The sequence below is a fragment of the Chenopodium album genome, chromosome 15 (genome assembly GCF_948465745.1).
Source record: "Chenopodium album chromosome 15, dcCheAlbu1.1, whole genome shotgun sequence".
Taxonomy (NCBI): Eukaryota; Viridiplantae; Streptophyta; class Magnoliopsida; order Caryophyllales; family Amaranthaceae; genus Chenopodium; species Chenopodium album.
In genome coordinates, this window is record NC_137848.1 from 17,799,183 (window position 1) to 17,820,700 (window position 21,518).

The 21,518-nt window shown below is 30.7% G+C and overlaps 1 protein-coding gene across 1 annotated transcript; it reads right to left on the minus strand.

The window, feature by feature from the left end:
• Nucleotides 1-2,171: 2,171 nt before the first annotated feature.
• On the minus strand, nucleotides 2,172-12,326 carry LOC145582026 (transcription factor bHLH129-like). Its single transcript, XM_081639066.1, has 6 exons — nucleotides 11,843-12,326; nucleotides 5,551-5,924; nucleotides 5,190-5,312; nucleotides 4,792-4,857; nucleotides 2,718-2,786; nucleotides 2,172-2,576 (listed from the first exon to the last, which is right to left on the minus strand). The coding sequence occupies exons 1-6, from the start codon at nucleotides 12,249-12,251 to the stop codon at nucleotides 2,523-2,525; spliced, it is 1,095 nt and encodes a 364-aa protein (XP_081495192.1). The 5' UTR covers nucleotides 12,252-12,326; the 3' UTR covers nucleotides 2,172-2,522.
• Nucleotides 12,327-21,518: the final 9,192 nt, after the last annotated feature.

A 21,518-nucleotide genomic window follows, 5' to 3' on the forward strand; every position in this document is an offset into this window, starting at 1 on the left:
AAATTCAGGAGGAAATTGATAGGCAAACAGTTCATCTAGAAGTTGAGCCATCAGGAAAACTTGCAACTGGACATATGACGTCAGACAATCTACAAAGTGAGCAAAAGAAACACCAAGACCAGCCAATCACCGAGTCACCTTTATCAGACCAATCCTTGCAGAATCCCGAGCATGAAATAGAAGGTCAAGGACAAAATGAAAATAATGTCCAACTTCAGGATCTAGAAGCACCTGCGGCCACATTTGAAGAAGAAAATATCCCCACAATCTTTGATAACTGTGAGCAGGACATGAATCAGTTGATGAGGGAATTCGAAGGAAGACTACAAAAACAATTAGAAATTAGCAAGGAAGATAAAACAATCTCATCAAATGAGCATCTTCAGCAGCAGGAAAAACCTTCCGAAGAACTGGAGCAGCAAAAGCAGCAGCAGAAAAGAGATGGCCGAGGGAGGCCTAAGAAAGAAAAAGGAGACAATGGAGTGGTTGATTCATTGAATTTACAACCTCAGCAGCTAAGCAAACGGATGAAGAAAGGTGGCCAAGGAAGGCCAAGGAAACAATTGGAATCAACTATAGAAGATGCAATAGCTGTGTCGAATTCGCTTCTTTGGCAACAAGAAGGGTTCTCTGAGATAGCAACTGATCAGCGTTCTCAGCTGCAAATCAACCAGAAGAAGAAAGGCCGGGGAAGGCCACGAAAGCAAACAGAAGCAACCAAGGAAGACAAACTGGATTCTTTAAACTTGTTTCTCAACTCACTAGAAGGGTCATGTGAATTCAAGATTCCGAATTCTTTGCAGAAAAAAAAATTTATTGAAACGGATGGCTCAGGAAGATCACTTCAGATAGAAGGAACCAACGAATATGCAGCAGGTTCTTCAAATTTGCATATCCATAAACAAGAAGGGTTGTCTGAAATAGCAACTAATCAGCAATCTCAACAACAAACTAAACAACTGAAAAATGATGGCCGAGGAAGGCCAAGGAAACAAATAGAAACAACCAAGGAAGTTGGTGCAGATTCATCAAATTTGCCTCTTCAGCAAAAGGCCGGATCCTCTGCACCAGAACAACACCAGATTTCTCTGCCGCAAGTTGGAATCCGCAAAAAGAATGGTCGTGGAAGGCCACGAAAACAAAAGGAAGGAACCAGTAAAGATCCAGCAGCTTCAATAAATTTGCATCTTCAAGAAAACAGCCAGGTTAATAAGGATGGCCAAGGAAGACCAATGGTACAAGATTTAGTAGATTCATTAAATCTGCCTCATAAGCTGGAGGAAGAGCTATCAGATAAAGAAAAGGAAGTGGGTGATTGTCTCGATGCCGAAACTAAGAAACTACTAAGTGAATTTCATGAGACAGCTGAAACAGGACAAGCATTGTCACCCATAGATGTTAATACTCATCAAAGCCCGAAGAGGGATAACTTGGAGGGCGAAGGTCAGCTTCCTGAAGCAAGTGCACTGACTACCCCCTCAGATAATCAGCCTGATCATCAGTCAGAAGATCAACACTGCCTGGACAATAAGGAGATACAAGGAAATTTTGATGGCCAAGCACAGCCTCCTAAAGAAAAGCCATCAAAGATTACAGCAATACAGGTTCCCCTGTCCTCGAAAGATCAGCTGCGCTCCAGGGTAAAGCGCCAATGTCAAGATAGCACTTGAAGTAGACTTGGTAAAATTCTTTCTTATGCATCTTTAGTAGAATAAATTAGCATAGCTGTTATTAGGAGGTAAGTTTATTATTCATTTCTTTTTTGGTGCTTAAGTTTACTGCATTGAGAACAAGGGTAATTTATAAGTTTTGTTCGTGGAAGCCGGGAGAGATATAATATAATTTTCTTGCTGAACAATACAAATACACAATAAATTATTGTGCGACCATCCTTTCGTTTCACCATAACATGTAAATAGCAAATTAATTAGAATGTGCACATACTAAAACAAGAGTCAAGACCATTTAGCTGGAAATAATACTATGGTAGCTGCATCTCTTATCTCATAACACAAATAAATCATATTGCAAGTTATACTAAATACAGTGTATGTGCAATACTTATTTTACCCATATTAGAGAAACCAGATTGCTTTGATATGGAATTTTACTTCCAACTTTACGAATGTTTTGCTAACATTAATCACGACATAAAAAGCTGTAAAACCACACCATAAACCAGCTTAGGCTGTGCCTTTTACTGTTTCACACTCTTGCAGTCTTGCTAAATACTTTGAATTTAGATAAGCTAGTTCAATTAACAAAAGTAAAATTGCATGAACAATGCTTACAAAAATTGAACAGCATAAAACTACCAAATGAAAAGAGGGAGGGATCATCTATTTAACTCTCTTAAACCTCCCCAATTAATTAGTTAGTAAGGAAAAATTACATGTTTATGTACAAACAAAAATCCACTGGTTCAGTTTTGGCAATCGATCATTCTTCGATTACCAAGCTTCCATTGAGGCAGCCAAAATCTGTTGAGAGTCGAGACTTCATTCCAGAGTTAGGACTGCATCTTAATTATTTGGCTTGCATCCACATGTGCAATGATCTAGGTCTTCATTCAGTTTCTAAAAACAAACAAATGCTTGAGTTTAGACCATGGAAAAACTGGCAATTCAAGAAAGTATAACTGAACTATGAAGTGTTTCGGAAAAGACAGTTGTCCCTTGTTCAATAATATATATATGCGTGTGATCTAAAGAGTTTACCTCAATCTGGCCTTGAAGTCCTTTGATGTGCTGCACTGCTAAGTCTAGCATGTCTGAATAGCTTGTTTGCTGCAAACAGAAAGCACAGAACAAATGGAAAAATTGTTACAGCAGATATCCCAGTCCCAAATTATTACGAAGTAAGTTACTTTTTACATATTATTTTAGTTCGTCCCAATACAATATACCACGTACTCACGTAGTCACGTATTTGTTAGTTTAAATTCTAAGTAGCAATTCTAATTCCCATGTATTTTACCCTTGATCACCGCGAAAACTAAAAAATTCTTCGTATTGTGTCCAAGCCAAAGTGAAAAATGGGGTTGATACCCTTCAATGAGTTTGAGATGAAAATTATGTTGGTATGGTAGAGATGTAAAGATTATAGTAGTAGAGCTAATAATGTAGTAGACAATAAATTATGGTATTTTAGCTAAACTCCATAACAAATACTCCACAATTCCACATAAAATGAGTTGTTTATAGAGTTTTTAAAATAGAAGGAGAGATAGTAATTCAGCCTTTCTAAAGAATGTGCAAGACTAGTTGAGTAGTTGTTAAGCTTTAAATATATTGTACTTTTGGCGAGGCTGTCCCCATTGATATCCGACATCAACCAAGTTTGTTAATAATGTGGCATAGCTGTAAATAGTTGGCATGAATTTCTGAAAAGTAATGTTTTAGTAGTGGAATGGTGACGAGGACACCGTTTTGTGTCAGTTGTAACGGTACTGTAATTCCTCCTAAGGCAAACAAAGTATCACACCACCATCACCACACTTGCTTCTTTTTCACTCCATGAACGCCACCAACAACCCCCTTATTCCATGAATACCGGCCGGACGGCGGCTTCGCCGCCAAACTTAGAGAAAACCCTAAGAAATAATACATAAATTAGGGGAATGCTAAACCCAAAATGGTAGGTGTCTTCGAGCAACGGTATTTGGGTTTAACAATGGAGCAACGGTATTTGGGTTTAACAATGGAGCAACTTTGGGGTTCGATTTGACGAAAATCGAGCTTGAAGAAAGCTTCGTGGATTCAATTGTTGATGAAATTGCTCCAAACTTGGGTTGAAGAAGGTAAATTGTATCTTTTTCGGTGGTTGGCGGGAACTCATGATAAATGGTGGTGGATATGGTGGTGGTGGTTGTGGTGGTGAATAATCAGTATGGCCAATTTTTCCTTCTCTCCTCCCCTCACATGGCTACTACTTCCTTCTCTCTCCTCCATTCCCATGGCTATGAAGATCGACCCCCTTTACGGATCAAAAGCGGCCGGCCGGCCGGCCAAACAATTGACACCCTAGTAGCAAATTATGAAAATTGGGCCCATACAAACCCCTTAGGGAAGGGATTAGCTTGTACTTGTGGTGTTGCGAGGGTTGAATAGTGGTGCTAGAAAATGTGCGGTGGTCGACTGGTGAAGGTAAAGGGAGGTCGTGCGGTGGTCGGCTGGGGTCGACTAGTGAAGCTAAAGGTTGTTGGTGGTCGGTTGGTGAAGCGGCAGGTGGTGGTCGACTGTTAAGCTTGAAGATGGTGTATTATTCCTTTGAACCCTTAGAACGGGGCTGACATAACGGGAAATGAGTTGGATTATTCGCATGGACTGTCGTGCCCCTCATTAAACTGACAAAAGACCGAATTACCCCTGATATTAACAATACAAGTTGATATCAGATATCAACTTGTATTTTCTCAATTTTGGCAGCTTCGTCACCAATGTCAATGAAAAGGGGTGAAAATACAAGTTGATCTCTGAGATTAACAATTTCTTTAATTAAAATAGAAAAATGATGAAACCAATGGTAACCTAGCTATTCACCCTGTAATTTTTTTACTACATAAAGCTAGATTAATTCCTTATCATAAATGATGTATTACTACGGTATCATAAATTAATCACGGTAACCTACCTATTCACCTTGTAATTACTATAGTGTTGTAAATTCGTAATTACTTAAACATAGAATAAGTCCCTTATAGAATCATACACTCAATAGAAAAACAAATGATATTTTTTCGAAATCGCAAAATCAAATGAAAGGAGTTGAAGCTTGAAATAGAAAATTCACCTTGTCCATATTGGGAACAAGTTCTTGTAACTTCTTTAATTTCCCACTTATCCTAGTTCTTCTTTCCTGCAGCAGAACAATATAACAAGAATGTAAGTCAAGATAAAATCTAACAATTCCATACACGAAATTACGAAAAGCATGAAAGCATATGGAGTATTAAAGAATCAATCGGATTGAAGGTGATTACATTCTAAGTAATGCAAATTTATATTTTCTGTTTAGGTTGAAGTTTGAGAGTAATGTTTCATTATCATCAACAGTCATAAGATCATCAATTACTAAAATTGTATTTCATAGATGAATTTATTGCCAAATTTATTCCATCTCTACATTAGTATGCTGAAGTAATTAACCTTCAACTAGAAATGAAATGAAGCATATATATTTGTACTGACCCTTTCAGCAATGCTTCTAGGGTGAGTTGCAAATCCACGCTTAGCACGAATTTTACAAGGGACCGAATTCTCAGGTACTTGCATCAGCCTCTCCATTGTTGCCATCTCTAACGCCATTGCTTGCTATAAAAAGGGAAATAAATACAATTGTGAACATAGATATACAGCAGTTTTATGACAACATTTAATTTTTCAATGAAACATAGTTATTTTATTTCATCTTCTCTAATGTTTGACAACACATACATACATGTTCGTGCACAACACATATCTAAGAAACTCAACAGACTAATGCATGAATGTAAAGTGTATACATCTTGCTCTAATACTCTTAATAAACCTACAAGAAAAAAGAAGTTACCTGGGAATCAATGGCCCCTAAACCATTAAGGATATCATCATTGATAATCTTTCCTCGTTTGTTTGATGATGTCGAAATAACAAAATTGTTTTCATTGCTGTCATCCCAAGCAGTCAATGAAAATCCAGAGGGTGACCGAGACTGTGAAGGAACTGATCTCTTACGCTCATGATCATCATGGCCATGGGAGCTCATGCCTTCAAGAACACTCTCATTCACCTCTGAAATTTGAGAGAGAGAATGATGATCTTTTCTTGTGAAGCTCAATTGAGAGCCTAACCTTGATGATAACATGTGTTGATCATGACCTATTGATGAACTCCCAGCTAGTCCATTATTGTAGTTCACATCAAATCCTTTTGGAACAGAATATCCTACATAGGTTAAAAAAAAAAAAAAAAAAAAAAAAAAAATTCAAGTTGCTTCTCAACAAAAAAAAAAAAAAAAAAAAATGTATATACACAACAATTTAATTACACTTAGCATAGTACAAAGACCAACACCTTCCAACCTCAGGGTTGAAATTTAAACCTCATTAGGGATCAATAATTTGGAGGGAACCTCCTCCTCTACCCTCCTCCTCTTAGTTTTACAAGGTCGGCCCATTAGGGGTTTCGATCTCTTTCGCTTGGCCTTATACTATTAATTTAGTTGTTGACATTTAACATTAGCATTAATGATACCAAATATGTAAACAAATGTCTTTAGAGCTGTATAAATGTCCACACATTATTCATAGTAGTTAAAAAAAAAAAGCAATTAAAATCAATGAGGGCATATAAGCAACCCAAACAAATATAAATATCTATGCACTATTCATAAGAGTTTGTTTGAACTTTTTAAAAGGTAGAGAAGCAACGAAGACTCCTTTCGGATGTTACTTTGAGTATTTTTTTTTAAACAAAAAAATTTACTTAAAAGAGCTTGAAAGACTTGTTGTGTTATTTTTTATTTTAATTTTTTTTATTGTCAGTATAATAATAATACAAGGACAACAATAAATTATTTTGGATTACTTTTGGTTTTATTTTGTTTTTTTTTTTATTTTCATTTTTACATTATGTAGTTAGATAAAACATGATTTAATTCTAATTAATTAAGATAGTAATAAGTGTGGTCTTCATTCAATGAGCAATATCTAGTATATATTCAAGTCTCTTTGAAGACATTTTTAGCTAACTATAACATGAAACAAAGATTGTGGAATGGGGTTGGGGGTACATGTGGCACATGGACATTAACACTATATGCATGGCGATGCATGCGTTGATGTAGTAAAGGTGGCATTTTCCGCAAATTTGTACTATGCTTTTGATGTTTCATACGTATAATAATTGCTTTTACACCTCTGACATCTTGTTTAATGCCTTCCAACATCTTGTATAATGCCTTTCAAACTTGATTTGAAGTTTAAAAAGCCTCTCAATCATTTGTAATCTAATTTTTTGAGGTCATGTTTATTTTATGAAAATTCTTGATTGTATAAAGGGTATTATTCTTTACATGTGTAATATTAGTAGCATATTATTTGATTTGATGTTATTAATAACTTAATATGTTGAGTTTCCCTTTAAGACCTTTTTTATATCTTTGGAAGATTCTAATTTAAATTGTGGTTAAATTTAGGAAACTAACATTACTATATAGGATATTTGGCATGTTCAATTCGGCATTAGCATTTGAATAGCTTTTAGTGGTTAAACTTATTCAAATCATTACTTAATAAAAAATATTAGTGTTAGGCAATGTAATGGTGGGAGTAGAGTTTGATGGTAGGAGTATCTTTTTGAAAAGTTAAAATTATTAGCTTTAGTGAAAAGCTAGGTAACTGTTGGGGTTTTTCTTCTATATTTTTAGAATTTCACAACTAATAACTAGTCAACTAATTATCTACTTTCACAGCTAACTGCTAATTGATAGCTAACATCTATACATACAGCTAACAACTACTATTATAGCTAACAACTACCTCTATAACTACATCTTGTCAAACATGTCTATTATTATTATTTTAAATTTTTAGGGGCAATTTAGGCAATTTAAAAGTTGGACACCAACTTTTCACTCTCCCTTCCTATCCTTGGCTATTATATTAAAGATAAAGATAGAGAGATAGATAGATAGATAGATATAGATTATTCAACTTACAGGTCAATGTGTGCATGGCACTTTATCATTTAGTTATAAGAGATGACACATGTAAGACTCTATTCTTTTCAACTTATTTCAGCTAAGTGAATAATTTTATGTAATAAATGAATTAAAATTACTTTTGTTGAACTTATATTATTTTTTATCAATTAAAACTTATTTTTACTGATTCTTTATTATATTTGTTATTTGAAGTTTTTGATTTCTAGGCCCTATTATATTCACTTTATTTTCACTTATTTTAATTCTCATAAGCTCAAATAAATTAAAATAAGATAAATTTAGTTAAATCGATTAAAACTTATTTTTTCACTAAATATTATAAGAATAGAATGAATAGAATATGGCCTAATTAAGAATATTTTACTTATTCTTACATCTTTATAATAATCATGATTCAAAATCTAATGACCAAAAAAGTTAACAAAAAAAATTATGCTTTGAGCAAGAATCGAATCCGTAACCTCTAAAATCCAAAAGTCATATGTTTACCATCTCAACCAATTTTGATTAATGTCTTAAATTTCACATAATTAACATTATATTTTCCTTTAATATACTAAGTAAATTAGAGGTATATTTTTATTTATATTTCACAAAATTAGAAAACAAATACATATGAAGTAAAATAACTATATATATATATATATATATATATATATATATATTATCATGATGATTTTGAAGACAGTAGAATATAATTATCAAATTGAAGAAGTACAAACTAGCAACCCAAGGCATTACCTAGGACACACACTAGTTTTATCTTTAAAAGCACATTATATTTACATACTTATTAATAGCTAATATTTTACTCCTCCGTTCCCAAAATTACTATTTTACTCCCTCGATCACGAAATTAATATTACCTCTATTTTTTAGTTCACACATTTTAGTCTTTGACACTATCCATGAACTGAGTAGTTTTTGAGATTATAGCTATGTTAAAACATAATTTCATATGAGATCTTCTTTGGACCGTCTCAATGTAAATTTTATTAATATCGACTTTTTAAAATGTTATAATGATAAAAATCAAAGGTATTAATCGTTAAAATTGTGCCTTGGAAAATGTGATAAAAGATACTTCCTCCGTTTTATTTACTTGCAACACACCATTTTGACACGTACTTAAAGGGATATACTTCGTATATATTAGACTGGATATATGGACAAATTAATTGACAAAATTTTACCACCGATAACAAGAAAGTGGTAAGTTGCTACAACTTAAATTATATAGATTAATTCGTCCATTTACATAGTCTAATCACCTCCTTAAATAGCATGCCAAATGGGTGTGTTGCTATACAAACTGAGAAAGTATATACCAACAAAAAAAACAAAGGAAGTATTTTACTCCCTCATTCCCAAAATATAATACTTCGTAGTTGTATTCCATATTGGGAACACTCAATCTTTCTATTTATTATATTACATAATTTTATCACAATAAACCAATTTAGGGCTTGTTTGGAAATTTTTTATTTTATTTTATTTATTTATTTTATTTATTTATTCATTTAATAGTTTGTCATGCCACATCATCTTCTTAAGCTATAACAATTCTAGCTATTGGTTGCTCCAATGGTTAAGCTAGTTGTAAATTAATTTTTATTTTTAAAATAATAATAATTTTTACCTAATAAATATTTACCAAGCTAATTTGCTTGCCAAAGCTAATCAACAGTGGTATAGCTAATAGCTTAAGATTTTTAAGATTTGCAAGCTAGGCCCTTTTTCCAACCATTGGAGTTGTTCTCAGTTTTCAAAATCATCATGATATTAATATGTTTGAGTAAAGAGAGGAGGAAAAAAAAAACCACAACGATACCAGACGAATCTTTATTTATCTTTCAATAAATTTCTTTTGCCGTCATCATTTAATTTTTTGTATGCCATATAAAATACCCTATATCTCCCAAAAAAAAAAAAAAAAAAAGAAGAAGAAAAAGAAAAGAAAAAAAAAAACCTTTATCTAAATCTACATAAACTGGTTGTTATGTTTAAATGTTAGAAAGAAAGAATAAAAAAAGGTAATTGACCAATAATTTATGTTATTAAATGTCATTTTGAAAATATTATTCACCCTTTCCACGAAAAATATAGAATAAATAAAGGATAAACAAATTGTATATTATAGGTCGCAGAAAATTAGACATCGAGATGATTCAAACTATATCTCACACACATATGATTAATATACTTTTATGTATTAGTCCGTAGAGTATTAATTTGTATGTGAATTAGGATCTATAAATTTTTTATAAAGGTATAATATAATGATGAGTATAATATTTTTTTGTTCAATATAATGATGAGTATAAACAAAATTGTTTTTGTGCAATGAAGTTATAACCTAAATAAATACAGTTGGTTTACCACTTTCTTTAAAAATGATTTATTGCATCGATTTATGATTCTAATTCAATTACGTATTAACTAGATAGAAATAAGCTGATAAATACCATTGCACATGTATTAGGATGAATTAAGCCATTATAATAATTAATTTTGAAAGAGATTTTATTGACTTGTGTAATTGTGTTCAACAATAAAATAAACATACAAGATTCTTTATTAATAATTTTATTTGAAGAAATAAAATGAGAATCGTCTTATGAATAAGGTCTTGTTCACTTCACCTTAAAAAATATGATATCCACTACAAATAATTTTATTTCAGTAAAAATAATTTCGCTTTAGTGAAAATCAATAGCTTTAAAGAAGAAATACAATAGAGAATCAATAAAAATAATTTCAGCTAGTAAAAATAATTTCACTTCAATAAAAATAGTTTCTGTTAAGCAAATTAAGTTGAAGTGAATTGAGCCTAATTCAAAATTGAAGAATTTATAATCTCCCATATATATATATATATATATATATATATATATATATATATATATATATATATATATATATATATATATATATATATTTCTGAACAATTACCATTTCTATAGTTAATCCGTTTTCTATAGGAATTTTAGCAACGAAGCTTGTTTTTGTAATTTAACATATTCCAATTAGCAATTGGGCATACATTAAATAAGTTGATGTCTTGATGACATCAAATCAAAATGTAGCACCAAATAAACGACTTGAAATCTATTTGTGAAAATTTCCTAAAAAATAAAAGTCTAGTGATAGAAAAAAAAGGAATACTTCCTTAGTCAAGATTTTGAATACATAAGAAAATTCACGTTCTCTACAACTAATATATAGTAGCCTAGTAGGTATATGTCCATTTAATGACTAATTAAATGAGAGCTAAATAAATAATAATAATAAGTAAAAAAAAAAAACAGTTATTTTATGTTAGATTTTTATGTAATCAAGTCGTCTCAATATAAAAGAACATATCTCTTAATTTAGTTGTTACATTAGTAATTTTTTGGGAATTATAAAAGAGTAATGATATATTGATATTATTCCTATATGAAGCTCTTATGGTTAAAAATATGTATAATATGTTTTTCTTATTTGATATAAATTTATGAATGGAAGACAAAATCAAGCACAAATTAATGTAATTAATATTATTTTTTATTTTCGTTTTTAACTCTTTATGTAACCCTAATGACTATATATAGCTATTTCCATTATAAAATACCATAAACATATTGGGTCTACCCACAGTTCAATTCCTAGATTAAAGAGTTAAACCTTTCATGTTTCTTTACAAATATATTGAGACACGCACAATTGTATAAATTCATAACAAGTAGGGCGTAAAATGAGAGAGATCTACAATATTGGTACATATTATTATATTATTATCACAAAAATGTTCCACCAAAAAAAATGTAAAATTGTCACTTAAATGTAAATTTTAAGAAGATAAACTTGGAATTTCCCAAAGCATATCTAATAAGTCAAATAAAATTCCAATTGTCTCTAATTGCATGGTAAAGCTTTTCAAAAATTTCTCAACCTAGTAATTTCTAATACGGAGTATTATATATTAAAATTGCACATGACATAAAAACATTAAATTAGTTAAGCAAGTTGTTCATAAAATATCAACCCAAAAAGTTGTAAAAGAAAGATTCAAAACAAAAAGGTGCAAGTTGATCATTATTTTACAAACATAAAACAAAAAAATTAAAAAACAAAAGAAGAGAAAAAAAAAAGGTACCAATATCAGAAGCAAGATGACTAAGAAACCCCGCCGGAGAGCTACTATGTCGAATCAAATTCGAGGACGACGTCGTCTTGGACGTAGAATCCATCCTATTATTATTACTATTACTATTACTATTATTATTATTCGACGACGACTTGGTCAAACCGTACGGACCTTGATGGAGCAAGGTGAGCGTATCTCTTGACGAGTTAAGTTTTGTTTGATTGGATTCGAAGAAGTGGTGTTGGTGTATTTGGTGGTTGTGGTGGTGGTGATGGTTACCGACGATGGAGTCGACCGTGTTGGAGAGGAGGCTACTCGGGGCGGAGTCGTAGCGCATGAGATTAGGGTGGTTATTGTTGTTAGATTGGGTGTTGGAGGATGATTGTTGCTGTTGGGAGGAGGAAGAGGAGGAGTACATTGGTGGTGTAGGGATAATTCAGCTTATGAGGGTTAGGAGTTGGGAAAGAGAGAGAAAGAAAGAAAGAAAACAATGGGCAAAGATGAGAAAGTGGGAGAAAACAAAAAAGCGGTATCCTTTGATTTATTTAAACAGTACGGTTTCAGACTTGAGAGCGCAAGTCAATTTCGTTTATTTTTTGTTTTTAATTAATCAATATTATTAAATTATAAACTCAAATTGGATGTCTTTATATAGAAATTAATGTGTATAGTTTTTCAACAACTTGGTATTAATTTTATACTCCATAGTAAGCTTAGGTTAAGTCCCATGCTATTGTTATTTTAATTACTTTTGAAAAATTAATTTATTTACAGCATAAAATATAAAAATTGTTAAATATCGTGAACAAAATTGAAGTAACATGGAATATTTGATCAAGATCATATTCTTAAAAAATATTCCACCAAAAAAACATCTTCTTAAAAAAGATTATATATTTCCTTATTATTCCGCAATTATTGAATATTAACATAAAAATAGTAAATATTATTGCTCACTTATATAGTTGACAAAAACAAACTTTTTTTTTTTAAATAACTTCCTTAAATAAAATTTAGTAATTAATTATTAAAAAAAATATACTAAGAACACACTAGAAATCGACACGTGTCATTGTTGGTGTGTATTTTAGTATATAGTTATTGATTGATTGATTGATGTGTTATGGAGAAGAAGTGTTAAAAATTAATTGGAGTGGATATAACACTAAGTGATGTGATGTAAAATTAAATTTTTATAGGTACAATTATGTAGGCGTGGTTAAATTTAAAGTGACCTAATGCAACTAGACTGTCTCGACCGGCCTACCCCAACCGATAAGGTGATAATCGTAAGTCACTCCTCTAATATGGTATAGAGCTGAGGTGTCATTTTGAGGAATTGGGTAGGTTCGGTTGGGTCTAGTAAGGTCAAGTCTATCTAATTTTGTCGGGTTTGAGGGTGTGTTTTATTCACCTGATTTTTACTTATCAGAACTTATCTGATCTTATCTGAATTTATCTTAACTTATCTGATCTTATCTGAACTTATTAACCCTTATTAGAACTTATTTTAGTAATAAATTAAACTTGGTAGCCCTGATTAACCCTTATCACAACTTATCTGAACTTATTTTTCCTGAACTTATTTTATCTGAACTTATTAACCCTTATCTGAACTTATATGAACTTATTAAGCATGAAATAAGTAGAAATAAGGTGAATAGAACATGGCCTGAGTCATGCTATTGTGCCCACATAAATCAAAAACTGAATCGGGTTATGTCCAATGTAGTCAAGTCGAGTTAGTGTTTGACACTTCGTACATATGAGTATATACATATACCGATTAAGAAAAAAAATGACATTACTACTAATCAAACATTGCATTGATTGACGTTCATGTAAAGGATAAAAGTGTAGATCTAAGTAACTAATACAGGGTGTAAATAATGCAAATTCTTATATAAATTTGGTTCACATTAATTTAATGTGGATCACTAATATTAGAGAAAGTATATACGTTCGTTTATTAATTAAAAAAAAAAAGAGTAAAAGTATGTTAAATTTATTTAAACAATTTGGCACACTGTCGTCGGTACAACTTCCACAGTTCCAATCTCTATTGTTGTAATTGTGGGAGGTTACTGAAAATTAAAGCAGTTGCCTTTTTGATATTACTTATCAAGTATAAATTAAAATGGAGACACAACAAATATAATTAATATGATATTTTTGTTCCTTTTAAAAGTAAAATAAAATTTACTAATAATAAAGTTAGATTCATTAACGAAAAACCAGCTGCTTATTAAGTTTATGGATGTCTTATATTAATAAGTATAGGGTAATCACTATTCAAAAAAAAAAAAAACCTATTCAAAAAAACAAAATAGGGTATATCAACTATCAAGCTCTCATTTTTTCTTGATTGGAGAATACAAGTCATATTTAATCCTTGGAATAATAATTAATTGAGTAATTAACTGAATAAACTATTGAATAAACTAAAGAAATAAAAGAATGCTAGATTGAATCATGTGCTAACGACCAAGTAACCAGAGATAGTGGCATTAAAATTATTCAAGTGGACAATTAAATTTTTAATTATATCTTTTTGAAATACAAGTGGACTTTTATATTAATAATAAAATTCCAATTGTATATTTTACTTTGGTAAACCATGCATTAGATTCATTGAATTAAGATGCAATAGATCCCTTAATCCGTCATCTCTGTCTGTTTTACTGTTTTTAGTAGGATATCCTAATGGTCCGGCGGCAGTTGGTTTACATGTTAATCAATTTGGTATAGTACAAATTGTACAATTGTGGTAGTCCCCGTATTACTTTGGATAAAATACGTTATTGTTTTATTAATCAATCAATCTATAACTATTACTAAAATTAAAACCGATGACATCATATTTGTACACATGTTATTTTTTAATTAAAAAATTTCCCTTCAAAATTGATTATGACATCAATTTTTTTTTCAATCATTTTTTTTTCAATTTTTTATCTTTCCAACAAATAAATTCAAATATTAGGTAGATTATTTTTTAAAAAATAAATAAAAGTATGAGTATCAATTACTAAAAACGCATTAATAAACTCTTTCTTCCTAAAAGAACTCTTTCAAATGATTTGTTGCAAAATCATTAATTAATTAATAATATAATAATAATAATAATAATAATAATAATAATAATAATAACAATATCTTTTAAATTCTTAAATCGTGCATCGCACGAGTACTAATCTAGTATACTATATACTAAAAGAGAGACCGAGAGTGACACATGTCATCTCCTGGTTAAATTTTTTCCCTCCAAAATGATTTTTTTTTTTTTTTTTTTTTTTTTTTTTTTTTTTTTTTGTTAAACCTACTTTAAAGCTATGGTATATTATTATATAAAATATCTTTCCTATTTTAAAGTAACATATTTCTTTCATATAAATACTATATACTAAAAGAGAGACCAAGAGTGACACATGTCATCTCCTGGTTAAATTTTTTCCCTCCAAAATGACTTTTTTTTTTCTTTCTGTTAAACATACTTTAAAGCTATGGTATATTATTATATAAAATATCTTTCCTATTTTAAAGTAACATATTTCTTTCATATAAATAATTATGTACCTTTATAATAGGGATTTATAAATCATGATAAACTTATATAAGGTAATATCTTTAAAAAAAAAAAAAAACTAATATACGGTAATATATATTAAAATGATATGATTAACTAAGATTTTTATAATTTTTTTTTGTAGTAATAAAATTCAAGTTGATTTATTTTTATATAAAAATACTATTCTTTATATACTTCGTATGTTTTATTGATTGTATATATAAACATATATATCTATTTTGGCAAAGACCGTGCGTTGCACGGGATCTAAGCTAGTTAGGACCATAAATGTTTGTTAACCCTAAGTAACCAACAACCTTAGATTGTTGACCAAAGAGAGTATTTTGTATTCCATTTGTCTTTTTTTTTAAAAGTGACACGCTAATTTGGAGTAGCTTCTACAAGGAGTTTGAGAAGAGTCGTGCAAGGTATAGTCGTATAGACTAGCACATGCGTTACATTGTTATTAAATACAACTATTTAGGATCCAATTGACAGAATGACCGACAAAGATATAGAGAGGATATAAGGTTGTTTAAAGAGAATATAGATATGTACAAAGAAATGCATAACAAAGGGCAACAAAGTCATTTGTTAGGCGATTTGTAAATTGAAATTCTAACTCAAAGCCCGTTATGCTTTTTGGTAAGATGAACCACACCCCACTTTGCCTTTTCGTATTTTGACTTCATATTTCTTCAGTATTGGGTCATAATTTGTTTATTTTTATTTTTTTTATCTACTTTCTTATTTTCTTCTTTTATAGTCTCTCTCACCCTCAGTCTCTCCTCCCACCCTCTCTATCTTTCATCCTTGTTCTTCATCGCTAAATGTTTTACCTTCGTATTTCTCACAATTCATGCTTTTATTGGGTCTTTGAATTCATAATTCGCGATGTGCTTTTCTCCCTTGATGTATGTTTGAAATGAGGTGAAGGTTATTCTGTTTCAAGTAATACTTAAATGCAATACGAGTATCATGGTGTTGAGGAGTCATCGTCAAGTTCTAGCCTTCTAGGTTAATTAAGGAGGTGTTGAAGGAGTACTTAAAGCAGAAGAGAGTAAGAAGAGGGAATCAAAAGAACTTGATATGTGTGTGTTGAAAAAGGCTAAGGTATTGAAGTTGTTCAAACTTGTTGTCTTTTATTGACCAAGTCAGTCAAATTAAATAGTAATTGTGTTATATTTGTTGATGTGTTACAGGTGCAAAAAACTAAAGGCATAAGGTATTAAGGTGTGTGCTAGGGGTGAAGTGTTGAAGACCCACTGTGAGCACATCGGGAAGGTATAAATTATGTCCTAATTTTGGTTTATATGCAGTGACAAAAGTTGAAACATTGTATACCACTTATTGCTCTTGTTTGAATAGAAGGTAGTAATAATTAGGGTATTTGTAATACCCCGTATTTTTGAAATGTATTTTTTAATTAATTAATTAATTAATTAGTGTTTTCTAATATGTTATTTTAGTAATTTAATCTATTATTTGAATTTTGGAGCTAATATGATTTTGAATTTTAGCGCCAAAAACATTTCAAAACTCAATTATTATTTTGTTTTTGGATAAGATTTATTATCCATTTATTTTATTTTAAAAAATGGATTAAATTTATTTCAGATATTTAAACTAAATGAAAATTGTATTTCCTAATAACGGCTAAATTTCCCTAATTGTTTAGCTAGGATTTTTGGGTTTTCTAAGCATAGAAAAATGTGATTTTCTTAGTTGAATTAATTAGTGATTAATTAGTATTTTTCTAATTAATTATTTTATATAAATATATTATTTATACGATCATTTTTATTCCCTAAAACCTAGCACAATAGTGCCTGAAAACTAATCAGGAGGTCCGAAAATATGAGCATGTAAGGCTCAATATTTTCGGCCACCATATAATATATTTGAGCAATTTATTTTGGTATTTTTGTATTTTAAATATCTTCCTCAAATTTGCTTATTTCCTTAATTCCTATTTTCACTCACTATGATTTGATCATGCCATTTGCTTGCCTTAAATATTTCTTGATTATTCCCCAAGCAAAGCCTACTTACCATTTATTAATATTTAATGATGAAACACTTACCTTATTTCTTCATTACTTAATCACCATAAACTAAACTTTCCTAAATTATTAAACACTCTTTTCGATGTAATTCCTTAAACTAAATTTGCCATATTTCTTCCTATATTTTTTTACCTTAATTCTTGCATGCTCTATCCTATAAACACACAATGCATCAAAGCTAAAAACTCACACCAAAACTCTCTTTTTTCCCTCTTTCTCTCGATTTTCTTACACCATAACCGCCACAAACCACCACTACCACTGTCAGCCGCCACCTCAGATGACCACCGACGCCAACCACCGCCTGCCAACGTGCTGCTGCCCCTTGTCGAGCTTCTTTTTCCTCCTCCTTTCGGTTTTCTACCTTTTTCTTCTCTTTTCTTTTCTTTGAAAGAAGTCTAGAAGGACACTAATTAAATTTCATTAATTAAAATCATACGACATCTTCAATTGATAAATAACGATAATAAAAATAGATTTAACAAAATCAAACAAGAATTACTCTGAGAAGTGCTAAGAATCCTAATACATAGATATAACAATTTGGCATATTCTCGATTTGTTGTCTCATAAACCTTTTTGAGTGGATCTGTCGACGCTTCAATATTTTGTGAGGAAAAAATTTCTTGTGATAATTTTGTACCCCGAATTATTCGAGCAATAATCAATCATAGCCCCGTAAATCTGGAGACCCTATCAAACGTAAACAACACCTTGTCTTTCGAAGGAGTTCGAAAAACCTTTTCTCTCGAAGGAGATAAAAAAAAACCTTGTCTTTCGAAGGAGGTAAACCCATTCTTTTGAGAGAGACATTATTATAGCCTAAGAATTGAAAAAAAACTTAAAATAAACAAACGATTGGGGCTTTCCACCGCTGAAATCCGATGGAAGCCCCTTCAAAATTTACAATGCAGCCTAAAGTTTAGGAAAGAGAAGAGAGATAAAGGAAGCTAGAGTTTTGTGATTTATCTTCTTTTTGCATTTTATAATTTTTCTTCTCTTCTCTTAATTATTCTTATTACTATTATTATTTTTATGGTTTTACAAAAATTATTATGGGTGTTTTAAATTAAATTAAATAAAATCAAATTTTTATTCAAGTTTATGAATTTTTTTTATAAGGTTCATGTACATATAATTGGGGGGTTTTAATTTAATATTTGTTGCGTTTATTTGATGACCTTATACTAATTAAGGTTATATTTATTTGTAGGGTGTGTTCGACGAGAGTGCTTGAGGTTCTTTTTGTGTTGCTTAAGCGAGGAACAAGGTACATTTAGGTGGCTAGATACCTTTGAAATTGAATGGATTGAATAAACATGTTTTGTGTGATTTTAGTAATGATTGAAATAAATTATGATTTATGAAATAATCTTGAGAATTCATGTTTTAAATAAAAATGATTGAGAATGAATTTTTAATATCATGTTCGAATGGTTTGAATTTATTATCATGTTTAAAAGGTTTGATTTCTAAATCATGTGGAATTTAATAAAACAGAGTTTTGAATTAATTTATTTATAAAGGATTGAATTATTGATTTGATGAGTTAAATAGGAATTATTGAATTACTTATTAAAGCTTTATAAGCATGATCATATTAATCCCACTATGCAGATTTTGGTTGATAAGACTTTGGACTTTGTATGACCAAATCTTTCCTCAAGGATAGCCTTTCAATATAAAGATACTAACTTGGGGGAGTTGTGCACACTTAGGAGAGGAATTGGGTTTTTAAAAAGAGAATTGATTTATTAATCATTATTATTGAATTATTGGAATTGTTTTGAGAATATTGAGAATTGGTTTTTGAAACTTGGAATTATTGGAATAAATGTTGAAGCTTTCTATGATTGGTTTTAAAAGCATGTTTGCTAATAAATTGAGTTTACTTATCTTGCACTTATCGTACTTAGCATATTTTGTTAATCCATATTTTCTATTTGTTTTGGTTCGCCCTGTTTACCTTAATGGTAAGTAGTATTGACTTTTTTAGATGGAGTCTATGATTGAGCATTTGGGAGTCCCGGGATATGCTTCATCTAGTTTTAGGAATGTTGGTTTTTATTTTATTTTGAGTACTCATAACAATGGTTACTATTTTTTGTTATTAATAAAGAAAGAGGTTGAGTTTCCGCTGCAAGGTTTTTGAGTTTGAGTTAATAATTTGAGTATCCTAGCGTAATTACGCGACGGTAATACGCCTAAGTCTATCTCTACGTTATAATTATACTTATTATACTAGTATTTCCGTAGAGGGAGATTTGGGGGTGTTACAGTATTAATTCTACTTCTTGGATTGGTTTAATATAATAATAACTCTAGTTTGATTGGTGCACTATTGTGGCACATAAGTAGGTAGTAATATAAGTGTCTTATAAAAGTTGGTTCTTTCTGTTTGGAGTAGGTAGTTAGTGCTAAATTAGGGTTTTGTTTATTCATGGTTTTTGTGGACAGATTACAGATTAATTATAATTAATATTTATGCATTTGATTTGGTTTATTTTGAAGATATAGTAATGGAATATTGTGTAATTTCTACAACAACCTAACTTTGTGTGTAGAGTAGAATCCTTATATGATGATGTTGCGAAGTTTGATCTAAGCAGGCGGGATTAGTGAAAAGGATGATTTATTTTGGAAGGTTGTGAAATTTGGAGATAAAGAACATTCCTCACTAGTTTTATTACTGGTTGATGATCAGAGTACAGAACGATGGAACTACAATGTTTTGAACTACCATTGGGTCCAAACCAAGTGTGGACAATTCTGGCTATACTAATGGGACAAAATCCAATACCAACACAGGTTGATATGGATAGTGATGTAGATCAGTGGCAGAAGGTGAGAAGGATCATTGAACTGTATGGTGTTGAGCTGAAGAAGGAGACAATATCTTTGGTCGTTGTTAGACGAGTCCTATGGCTAGTTGACATTTCAAGAAAATTCAAGAAGCTTGAGTCTGATGATGGGGAGGAGGATTTCATAACAACTTTCTTGATTGTGGCACTTGGTAAAGTTATTTGCACCACGATAAATGGCTCTAACTTGGTTTACTCTTTAGTTCTTACCTAGATAGTGGAATCTCAAGCAATATAGTATCATTGGTGTTTGTTTACAATGGATTGGCTATGTTATACCGTCCAATGACTCCAAAACAAGTTTTTGAAAGATGGTTTCAAATCTGGATGTGGTGGCAGTAGTGTTAGTGTTGTGTTCCTTAGATTCTTGTAATTTTTTTTTATATCTAATGTTGTATAGTGTTCCTTCTTATAAGTTTCTTATGTAATGTCTTTGAAATTGAGTTACTCTAGACTAAATACTTTCCCTTTTTGTCAGATATTCTACCTAAATCATTTGGAGTGTATCCTTGTGATGTAGGATGTGTATTTAATTCAATTAGGCTAAAGGTGTGGACCACAGATAGAGGAGGTGTGATTAGTGGCGTATCCAGGAATTTCGAACTGTGGGTTCGAAATTTTAAAATAAAACGATGATCATATATTAATTAAATATTCAATACATAAGTTCAAATATTTTATTACAAATAGATGGATTACACAATTAAAAAAAAAAACCTACAAAAGCATTCTTCGAGTTTTCATACTTTGAAAGCGTGCTAATATACATTATTACTTCTATAAATATATAATTCTATTGCAAAAAATCAATATTATACATAAAACAAAAATCCCAAGTCCCCAATAAAAAAAAATTTGACAATGTAAACTTCTTCTAATTATCAATTAAAAGACCAAAGTAAAAATTTAAAATTCTAAGTTTCTACAATTCAATTTGTCAACAATTTAAGTATTCAATAATATATCAAAACCAATTAAACAAATCAGTAATTAATCTAATTATCACTAATTTAAAAAAATTAAACAAACAAATAAAGATTTAAGAATTAACAGGAGTAGAGGAATAAGAGGACTCACAAACTCACGAAGAACCGAAGAACTCGAAAAAAAAAAAACAAAAAAATGAGGGCGGCTGGAATCAAACCCAAGACCTAAGAGGAGCCTCGTTGCTCTAACAGTCACTCCCTTAC

Bases quoted from the DNA above. Each gene is read 5' to 3' on its own strand.
- LOC145582026 (XM_081639066.1), bottom strand. From the start codon at position 12,251: ATGTACTCCTCCTCTTCCTCCTCCCAACAGCAACAATCATCCTCCAAC. The intron at 4,858-5,189 runs GTCAGTACAAAT...GTTCTGCTGCAG, and splicing joins CTAGAAGCATTGCTGAAAGG to GAAAGAAGAACTAGGATAAG. The intron at 2,787-4,791 runs GTGAATTTTCTA...TTCTGTTTGCAG, and splicing joins TTGTTCCCAATATGGACAAG to CAAACAAGCTATTCAGACAT.